Source organism: Galeopterus variegatus, unplaced genomic scaffold, assembly GCF_000696425.1.
Source record: "Galeopterus variegatus unplaced genomic scaffold, G_variegatus-3.0.2 Scaffold813, whole genome shotgun sequence".
NCBI lineage: Eukaryota > Metazoa > Chordata > Mammalia > Dermoptera > Cynocephalidae > Galeopterus > Galeopterus variegatus.
The window spans coordinates 368,264-379,598 of record NW_007726924.1 but is presented as its reverse complement, the minus strand read 5'-3'; the positions used below and the strand labels follow the sequence as shown (position 1 = coordinate 379,598).

Genomic DNA, 11,335 nt, shown 5'->3' with positions numbered 1-11,335 from the left:
GGGGGGGGGGGGGGGGGGGGGGGGGGGGGGGGGGGGGGGGGGGGGGGGGGGGGGGGGGGGGGGGGGGGGGGGGGGGGGGGGGGGGGGGGGGGGGGCGGGGGAAGCAAAAGGAAATTAAAAAGTGAAAATAGCTAAAATTACAAAAGTTTTACTTTAATAATTAAAGAACCACAAATTAAATTAATAAGTACCATTTGTGCATATCTCATTAATACCATTCAGTTTTTTGTTTTAATGGCAAGAGTGCAAAAAGTGGGCAGTCTTCCACATTGGTGATGAGAAAGTAAACTGGTATAGGTTTTCCCAAAGAGAATTTAGAAACATACATATTAAAAGCCAAGAGTTTTCATATTTTTAAGCCAGCAATTATGCTCTTCAGCCTTTAGCCTGAGGAAATAATTAAGAACATGAGCAACTCTAGGATTGTTCACCAGGCACCATTCATAATATGGATAAGTAGACACAATCTAAACATCCACCCAAAAGAAATTAAATAAAGTTATAGCATAGCTATAGATAAAATATTATACAGCCATTTATATATAACCTTTAAAAAGGCTGTAAATCTACTCTGACATGGAAAAAGGCCTAAGACGTATTGCTGTGTAAAAAATGTTATAGAATTTACATGTTGCAAAGCAACATGTAAAAATTATACGCATATCTATCAGTGAGTATATGCATGGTTAGATATGAAAGATGCCCATAAAATATTAACAGTGATAATCACTGGAGAGTGGAATTTCATTTCATTTTTATTTTTTTCTTTGTAGATTCCTATGATTCTATAATTTTATTGATTTCATGATGAGAAAAGTTCTTCATAATATTAAGGGGGAGGAGTGAAACAAGATACCAAACAGTATATATATAAGCAACTTCCAGCATGACAGCATGAGGAACTCCATAAACCCACTCCCCCGAGAAACTGATGAAAATTATTTTTTTTTTAAATAACCAACTAAAGACTCTAAAAGGATCCTAAGGGGATACAGCAAATATATGAATATTAATTCAAGAAAATCTACTTAAACTCAATAAGAAAAGCAAGAGTGTACTATCTGAATCAAGACCCACTCCTTTTCTCCCCCTAGCTTAGGGAGAGGGAAACTCTTCCACACAAGTGCAGCCAAGAACACAGGACTCCCTCTCCCTTTCAGCTCCAATTGCAGAGCTCTCATTCCAGGAGGGGCAGGACACCAACATTTCTCACCCAGCTACCAGATACCTGTTGCAGAAGCTAAGCTCCAGCAGGAGTGGCTAAGAAGTGGGGCCCCCTTCTTCCATCCAAACAGAAGTTCTACCTTGGGCACAGTGCTGCTGAGAATACAGCAGCCCTAACAGCCCTTGCCCCAGCTTGCAGAAGGAGGGTTCTACACTGGGAGAGGCAAGCCAAGGAGACCTAGAGCTGCTGCCCACCCCCTACTCAGCTCATAAAGCAGGGGTGTCACTGAGAGACAAGCAATGTCAGAGCTCTGGGGAAGGAGGAGGACATAGTACAAAGAGCTCCAAACCTGTCCCCAAATGAATTAATTTGCAACAGAGTGTAAAGTTCAAGCCTAAGGATACTCTCAAGAACAGTGAAGTTGTGGTAAAAGGCAAGTGGAAAGAAACTTTATAGGTTCACTGGATATAAAGGCAAAACTGTAGTCCCACTAGGTTGCCAGAGGGGAAAAGGTAGGAGGGGTAACAAATCTCAGGAACTATCCCTTCAAAGGAGTCAAATTTAATTGGATCTGTTTGTAGAGCAATTTACGCCCCAGGGAACAATTGAAAACAATGTAGCAAACAGTTGGCTTAGTGGAGCTTAACAGCCTGGTGTAGTCAGGGAAAGAGATGTCAAAAAGCACCCTGCCCAAGCCATGCCATCCCAGATGACTGCCGACTTACCTAAGACTTCATTTCGTTGTAGAGCAATCTCAGAGGCTTCACATTTCTTGGGGGTTAGGGGGAGGAAAGGGGAGCACAGACTTCACTAAAATAATCATGCCAGTCACCAAATAAGTAAATAAGCAAATAACAATAAATAGGGGTTGGAGGGGGAGTACCCAGGATTGCTACAATATATCATCTAAACTGTCCAGTTTCCAACAAAAAAATAAGACATGCAAAGGAACTGGAAAGAATGGCCCATACATTGGGAAAAAAGTAGGTAACAAAAACTGCCTGTGAGAGCAACCAGATGTCAGACTTCGAAGTAGCCATTATAAATATGTTCAAAGAACAAAAGGAAACCACGATTAAAAATGTAAAGGAAAGTATGACAACAGTGTTGCATCAAATAGAGAATAAAGAACCAAATAGAAATTCTGCAGTTGAAAAGTACAAAGCTGAAATGAAAACTTCACCACAGGGACTCAACAGTACATCTGAACTGGCAGAGAAAGAATTAGCAAACTGGAATACAGATTAATTAACAATTATTGCAATCTAAAGAACAGAAAAAGAATGAAGAAATACAGAGTCACAGAGAAATATGGGGCACCTTAAGTGCACCAACATATGCACAATAGGATTACCAAAAGGAGAGAAGAGAAAGGAGCAGAATAAAATATTCAAAGATATAATAGCTGGAATTACTGAAAAACATCAACCTACACATCTAATAAGCTCAACAAACTTCAAATAAGATAAACAAAAAAAAAATCCACAAACATAAACATCATATTAAAAATGCTGAAAGCCTAAGACAAGGAATTTTAAAAGCAGTAAGACAAAAATGATTCAATATTTAAAAGGGAACCCCAATCAGATTAACAGCTGACTTCTCATAAAAACAGTATATCCAATATAATCCAATTTTGTATAAATGTATGTCTATACTGAGAGAGAGAAACGTTTGGAAGGATATATTTCAAACTGTTAAAGTAATTTCATTCTTTAAATAATAAAAATAAAGTCTACAAATCACATTAGCAAACCTTTATAACATAATACTAAGTGAATATTACCAAGCCACACAGCATTATATCAACCATGTCCCAAAGTGAAAATATTAACAATACTGGAAGAAAAGTGTATTACTGTTATAACCAAAAAGAATGCTTTAAGTTCTAAGATCTGTAATTTAAAATAAATAGCCCTGCACAGCACTTTGCATACAGGCTAGACTGTTAGAAGACGTATGTACAAAATAACTTATAAAGATGTGTGGATTCTACAAGAAAATCTACAAGAAACCACAGAGTAAGTTAAAATCTGCAAAAATTTATTTAAAGCAATCAGCCAAATCAAGATTCTCACATATAAATCTGCTGTATCACTGGCCCAATCCATATGGCTAAAAAGCTCTAAAAATCTGGTCCCCAACCAACCATGAACAAAAATGGAAAAGTGATTTTTTTTTTAAACCTTACTCACATTACTTAACCCTAAACAGTGTACAGAATACAAAGATGATTGAGACTGAGTAGAAAACTTAGTGCAGTCATCCCTCAATATCCTTCGGGGACTGGTTCCAGGAACCGCCATGGATACCAAAATCCATGGATGCTCAAGTCCCTTATGTAAAATGTCGTAATATTTGCATAAAACCTACACACATGCTCCTGTATACTTTATCTCTAGAATACTTATAATACCTAACATTTGATTTGCATGGATTCAACATAGTACTCAGAGCGCAACAAATTCAAGTTTTCTTTCCAGAACTTTGTGTAATTTTTTCCTCCAAATATTTTCAATTCACAGTTGGTTGAATCTAGATACAAAACCACAGATTCAGAGGGCCAACTGTACCCCTTCTTGCTTTGTTTACAATCCCAGGCTAGTCATATTCCCATCATAAGTAACTAGTTTAGGCTAGTGATAGGACAGCTATGCCAGCAAACATCTGCAGGCATGAAAGAATCCTCCATCCCAGGACCTAGCACTTCAAAGCCATTACTGGGGAAACCCTCCACACAATGCTAGTTATCAGGTCAAGAAGCACTTCCTAGCCAGCCTGGAGACAACAAAAGGCACTGTGTAGGCTAGGAAGGTTATTCCAATGCCTGAATCCCAAAAGTTAATAAGCTTCATTATTATTTCAGAATTTCCTTTTATCTACTTCATCTTGGTTTCTGGGCCATTAGGAATAATATCAATCACGGATTTAACCAAAAAGAAAAAAAAAGGGAAAAGTAGAGAAAGTCCTGTGGATAAGACAATACCTAATATATATTCACTCACTGTTTAAATGAAGATTTCTAGCAGAGCCTAAAATCTGGTTCAAGGCTCATTAATTGCCTCTATGTTCAGCAAGTTTCATGTTGCACAGCCAGTGCCTGCTCAACACTAATCAAATGCTAATTAAACTGGCAGTCATGCAAAAGTCACATAGCTTTGTATGTCCTCCAGCCACCTAACTTCAAGACGGCTACAACAAATGAAGCTCCCCTATGCTAACAGAACAAACACAACCAACTAGATAAACTGGGCATTACTTTTACCATGGCTTACAAAATTTTTTAAAATACGTATTTTGTTCTATAACTACTCTGAAATGGTTAGGGAAGAAAAAATAGAAGACTTTTTCAGAGAAATAAAGAAGCTAAGAAATATTAGCAAAATGGAAATTGGACAATTCTGATGATTATTCACTCAATAGGGTTGATAAATCATGCAGTTTTACTGAGCCGAAAGATGTACCAACTAACTGTTGAACTATGGATGGAGACAAACTTACCTTGCTTCTTCCAATTGTTTCTCTCTTGCTTTCCTCTTGGCCTTCTTTCCCTGGGTATTAGCCAAGCGGGCTCTAGCTTCAGAAAGCATCTCAAGTTCATCTGCAAAAATAAAGAGAAGAAAAACTAAGTTCTTCAACAGAAGCAAGCTATGTCACAGACATACCCTAGTGTTTAAAATGAGAAAAAAACATAAAGATAACTCATTATATGATGCAGCATAATGGAAATAGCTTGAGTTTTGAAATCAGAGAAACCTAGGTTAAAAACCAGGGCCACAGCTTCCTAGCTATGTGACCTTACAAACTTATTTACTCTCCCTGAGCACATTTCCTTATAAAATTGGAATAATAATTCCACTTCACAGGGATTTTGAGAAGAACTAAGTAAAATGAAATGTGTAAAGCATCTAGCAAGTATTCATTAAAGGGTGACTATAATTATCATATCCTTCATTATCATCAACTAACCAGCACATCACAAATCGTGAAATACTGTAAAAATTATTTAATTATGAGGGAATTGCTAATCTCCATTGGATGCATTTTTTTTCCCCAGAACTATTTCTCTCCTCCAACAATTTTCCATGGCTCTCCAGAATAGAATAATGAACGCCATTACTGATGCCTTAGAACAAACCTTATATGAGGACATCCAATGAAATCACATGCGAACTTTTAAAAAACTCAGATTCCAAGAACACTGCTCTCCCTCTGCCACACTCCCCCGACACACCTGCCAATTTACTGACTGTATCTCCAGGGAAGGCCCTGGAGGATATATATTTTTTAAAGTTCCCCATGTGACAATGATGCAGCCAGCTCCAGCCTAGCCACAGTATGCCTTTGGGAACCACTACCTTCAAACTTTTCCATTTTACATATTACATTTTCCATATTCAACAAATATTTACTGAGGACTTCACAACAATCCTGTGAGGTAAAGTACATATTATTATTCTCCAGCCAGAAAGAAAAGGAATCAAAGCTCAGGGAGATTATATGACTTGTCTAAGGTCAAATAGCTAATAAGGAGTAGACATGGGTCTAAAATCCAATTCCTCTGACTCTTGATTCAATGCCTCACAGAATCATCATAAGTCTCCATCCCAGCTTTGCAGGGTTGCCTTCTCACACAGATTAAATGACCTGCTTAAAGTCAAAGCAGTAGTTAACAGCAAGACTGAGATTCAATATCCTGACTTGCTGCCTCTCTTTGTGGAATGGGAATGAGAAACAAGATCTTCAAGAGCTCACCTCTAGCCTCTGAGAAATCTGCCCAGTAATATTATACTGCTTAATTTATTAAGTGAATTAAAGAAATGGAAGATATAAGGGCCCTATTCAAAATGAGCAACTACTCTGTAATAGAAAAGAGTGGACCCATTTGGAAAGATACTTAGAATAACAAGTGCTGATAGAATTGAGATTCTAAAAAGTCACAGGAGTTCAGAAAGAAACTAAAAGAGTTAAAAAGAGGCCTGAGGAGTTTATGGTTAACAAAGAAATAAACTCCTTACAAGTATACACTCACCCTCATCCATATCAATTGGATCAGGCCGTGCGGGTTTTGTTTCTGGATTTGGATCTATTTCTCCAGGCTTAAGTTTTCGTGGATCATCCGTTGTTTCCTCTTCATTGTCTCTTTGGGCAGCTTTATCCCTAGGAAAAAACCACAGATGAGTTAGTCAGACTATCATACCATTTAGTATTAGAATTACTAGGCTTCCTAATTCTGGCACTCTTTTGTTCCTAAAGCCCAATGGATCCACGTTAACAAAATAAAGCATTTCTACTATCACTTCATCTGAAAGACATGGTATTAAAATTCTCTAATTTCAGTGAGTGTGTCCATGCACTATGAAATAGCATTCAAGCAGCCTGTTAATCACAAATGCAGTACAGCCATACAAATGAAAAAAACTATTAGTAAAGAATCAATATGTTCCAATGGTTAATTCTAACAGTGCGATTATGGGTGACTTTTATTTGCTCTTTTACTATTTTTTTTCCCAGATTTTCTATGATGAGCATGTATGACTTGCATAATTTTTTAAATTATTCTTTTAAAATGTCTCTAGCAGAAAACATAATTGTGATCAACCATATGAAATTTGGAATATAGAATCCATTATCTTCAGCTCCTTTGGCTTTACTCGCATCTGTAATTAAAAGTTTAAAGACAGGAAACACTAAAAGTTTGTTCAGCCTCATTCAGAACATATACACATATTTTATACTACTTTTGAAGATTCACATACAAAAGAAACTCATAGTGTTCCAAACACTGGGCTGCTGTTCTTCCAATGATTGGAGCAATGGTCCTCCACTGAGTTGGCATCAACTTAGCCAAGTGCAAGAGTTTTTCCTCTTCTTCTCTGGACCATTCTGTTTTCTTAATGCTTGGATCCAGCCATTCATACCTATTAAAAGATATCACTTTACACATTAGTCAACTATCATAAATATCGAATATACATATTAGATTTACTGACTTCTACTGTCTGAAAAACACAGGCTCTCACCCTTCAATAACTAAAGCTATTCTTTATATTCTGATTTTGACAATATTCACTGTGTGTTAAACTTCCCCAAGTCAAGATTCCCCATCTCACCACATTTTACTGTATTTTAATTATGTAATGTTAGTAAAGCTTAAAAAAGGTACTACTAAAACATGATCATATGCCTTCTTTCTCAACTATCATTTGCCCTCATTTATTTTATGCTTTATTAGAGGTTTTGAAATTATTTGGAAATAAAACAATACCACCTCATATTTTTAGTGTTTCTAGTTTTCACAGTTCTTTTTCACACTTCAATTCTCACATCTTGGCTTACTTTTTTAAGCATTCGACTTACACTCACTACATGCTTTTCAACATTGTATGCTTTCATTTGGTATGTTTTTTAAATTTAAGTAAAACTACTATGGCATCCTCTGTCTTTCCTAATGCCCACCCAACCCACCTTTTCCATCCAGTCTACTCAGCTGGATGAAAGGCTGGCAAACAGGCCATAAGTCTTACCAAACATCAGAGCAGAAGCTTAATGCTACTAAGAGAAACAGAAATCAGAACCACTTCTTCAACCTTAGAACTATCTTCCTCTTTGGAGTCCAATCTCCACATTCTGATCCTTTTTCCTATCCAGGTACCTTGAAAATTAGGTCATTCTTGTATAGTCCAATGTATGTTTTTAGTATCACATGGATTGGGGCTGGGGCCAAATCGCTCATGCCCAGAATACATGTAAATAGTTTAATGTGTCCACTACCCTGTGATTTAAAAGGTGACACCATATGTGTAGTGTTGGCTTATGTTATATTTTAGGGTAGCAAATATAGAATATTTCCACTCTGCTATAAAGAAACTCAATAATTGTGAGCTTGCCTAGAAAATTAACCATTATTTATCAAAGAAATAAATGTTCTTTGGAAAAGTTCTAAAATACCCAACTTATAAACTTTTGGAACACAATCCATTTATAAGCTGGGGCCTATCTGTCCCTAAAAGCAGATTTTATGCTTCACAAAGTACTCTCAAACACATTAACTAATTTAGATGGAACCTCACATCTCCATCAGCTGGAGCCAAGTATTATTATCCCTAATTAGGAGAAAAGAGGGGCAGGGTAGAGGGAATAGAAAAATGGCTTGCCTAAGATCACAGAGAACGCAAGTGACAACTAAGTTGAAAATTCAAATTCCCACCTCCCACTTCATACTTTTTGTTATATCACAATTCCTACTTTCTTTGATAAGATTCAAAGAGCTGACATTTTCCTCATCATAATTCTGTTTTCCAGTTATTAACTGGTACATACCATCTGGCTTTGCACTGCTTTGCTGATTTTCTATGCAATAGCGAAGCGATCCTAGACCACTGATTTTTCCCATATTTCATTACTGCTGCTTTCAGTATTTCATCCTAAAAAAATTGTCAAAGAAAAAAGGTTCATTCAATCACAAAACTCCAAGGGAGAAAAGACAAAATTTAAATAAACTGATAGAGCTGCTGTACAGAAAGAGACATACATAAATACGCTAAGTTTAAAAAAAAAGGAGGGGACACAAAAACCTCATTGACTATGATGATAAACAGCAAGCAAGAATCAACAAAACGCAAGAAATTAAGAAGAAATCCCTTAGAAGGACATGTTACCCTCCCTTATACACACATCGCCCAACAAACTGAGAGTGAAAACAGCCCAATCTGAGAAACCCTACTTTATGATAAAGACAAACAGAAGTATTCTCCGATGTCTGGTTGCCATTCTCCTCAAAAAGGTGTATTTCATTCACTTATACATTCCTTCAAAAAACACTTCCTGAACACCTACCATGAACCAGGTCTTGTGTACTTGGGGAAGAGAATCAAATAGGACACACATCCAGGCCTCAAGAAGCAAGTTGTGACTCTGGTGAATCCATTCTTCAATTCAAACTTCCTGCCTTCAGTTTACTCATGGCATTTCCTCTCCAGCCCCTTAACCCCAACTCTAACCCAAGAATCTACATCTCAGGTCCAACCTAAGAATTAAATACTTCTCTCCCACCCCACCATTCAGCTTTCCCTCCAGTCTCCAGTACTATTTCACCAGAGTACCCATCACAATATGAAATGCACCAATCCTAGGGCAGCCTGGCAAGCTAAGCCGCAGATACCAAAGATGACAGACTCACAGATGAATGCACTTGGGGCATTTCACTTTTACGCTTTTTACCTCACCGGACTTGAACTACATGCTTCGTACTTGAGCCACCCCACTCTACCCCTCACCCCCATTATGAGAGGTAATTACTAGAGATAATAAAGACTGCAGGGCTTTGACCACTGCATAGGAATCCTCCTGTTACTTGTTTTTGTACATCTGTCTCTCCTTCAGAAGTCATCTTTTCTCCAATTTTAAATTGCCTGGTTCCCTCAGTGCAAGCGGAGGCAATTTTCACTGACTTTATTTGTAACTCTGATGCAGTACTGCTATACTTAAACACACCTTCAACTAAGTATATATAGTAGATATCCACCCTACTAGATTCATTCCTCAAACATCTGCCAAGCAACCTACTTCATGTTGGTTACTGTCCTAGGTTCCTGGGATACCAATACCTGGTCCTCTTGCAGCAGTGTCTGGTGAGAGAAATAGCAACTAGCACTTACTGAGAGACTACTACATACCCAATTGTTCTAAATGGTCCAAATGTGTTAACCCATTTAATCCTCAAGAGGAGTAGGTATTATTATCCCCATTTAGAAAAATATGGAAACCGAGGCTTTGAGAGGTTAAGAAACTTACCCAGCATCACATAGACGGATGTGATACTTGCAAAAGGACAAAGCAAGCTATGACAAGTGGGAATGCAACTAATTCTCACAGGATGAATGGGCAAACATTCCAAGAATTTCTGAACTAGGTTTGAAGGATGGTCAGAAGGATGCCAAGCAGTTGGAAGATATACTAAGGAGGCACAAGATGTAAAAAGACAGGGTATGAAAAGATATGATGCTCTGGAAACTGACAAATTCAATGCACCTTGAACACCAAATGCACTACAATATAATTTCTATTTTACTCCCTCTCTTCTGCCCTTTTGCATACTAATGGTTATTTTATACCATCTGGTTTCTATCCAGGCAAAGGCGGAGTGACAGGAAGACAAGAAAGTGATAGATCTTGGAAACTGTGGGGAGGACAGACAGGTTTGGCATGGATAGCAAATAAAAAGACGGACGTGGGCAGAAATGAGCTCCTCGAACCTGACACTCAAGCCGCTTCCCCCCTCTGCAAGAAAGTCAATGAAGAAACAAAGTTGTGACAACAGCAACTTGTTTATTTTTGAGTATCAGAGAGAGGCGCCGTGCCCCGGAAGACCAACTCTGGCTGATGTCCTATCTCTCCCGTCATACTGCGAGTTCCTCAGGGGAGCAGGGGGCGCGTACTCAATTCAACAAATGTTCACTAAGGGCCTAACAAGTGCCTGACAGTGACCTCGGAGCTGAGTAGCCAGGTGGGTGAGTCACGGTCCCTGTCCTAGAGGCGCTGAGATAACACCGGGCCGGGCACACGGTAAAGGCCCCGAGGGTCCCCCCCTCGCGCTGCTCCCCTCCACAGGGCATCCCCTCGCCTCCCCGACCTCCGCGCGCGTGCGCACAAGCTTCCAGAGGGGGCGGAGGGCAGAGGACGGCGGGAAAAGGGGACTCACCTCGGTATTCCTCCACACGCCCCCCTTGATCATAATTCGAGGCATCTTGGCGGCAGGGTATCTCGGCAAGCAGCCGAGAGGAGCTTCAGAGAAGTAGTAACGGCGCTTCCGTCACGGGACCCAAAGCCGCGACTTCCTCCAAGCGCGACCTTCTGCTTTGAAAAGATCTGCGCAGGCGCAAGGGTGGCTCTCCCTCCGAACAGAATAGCAAGTCTCGCGAGATCTCGGGTGTCTGAAAGGAAAGTAGCGTCTTGTTACAACTAGTGTGGAAAGACTGACAGAAAACGGTCAGACCACTCGGGCTAAAGTGCCTTTACGCCGTGCGCATGTCCAAGACAAGTTGGAGGAAACCACGTCTCTCGCGAGATACCAGCGGTAGGGCACGGCTGGGAGCATAATAGTGGGATTGGTCGTGACGTCACCTAGTGGCTGGGGGTGGGAGTGTCACGCGTCAGAGTTTCAACCCT

General features: G+C 39.4%; 1 protein-coding gene across 1 annotated transcript in view; it reads right to left on the bottom strand.

The window, feature by feature from the left end:
* The window catches only part of CDC5L (cell division cycle 5-like), a 44,360-nt gene extending 33,249 nt beyond the window's left edge, over positions 1-11,111 (bottom strand). The window contains exons 1-5 of the mRNA XM_008572649.1: positions 10,869-11,111; positions 8,489-8,592; positions 6,925-7,086; positions 6,198-6,325; positions 4,667-4,766 (exon numbers count right to left, since the gene is read on the bottom strand). Coding sequence (XP_008570871.1) covers positions 4,667-4,766; positions 6,198-6,325; positions 6,925-7,086; positions 8,489-8,592; positions 10,869-10,913 — 539 coding nt within the window. The 5' untranslated portion in view covers positions 10,914-11,111. The remainder of the gene's footprint in view (positions 1-4,666; positions 4,767-6,197; positions 6,326-6,924; positions 7,087-8,488; positions 8,593-10,868) is intronic.
* Positions 11,112-11,335: the final 224 nt, after the last annotated feature.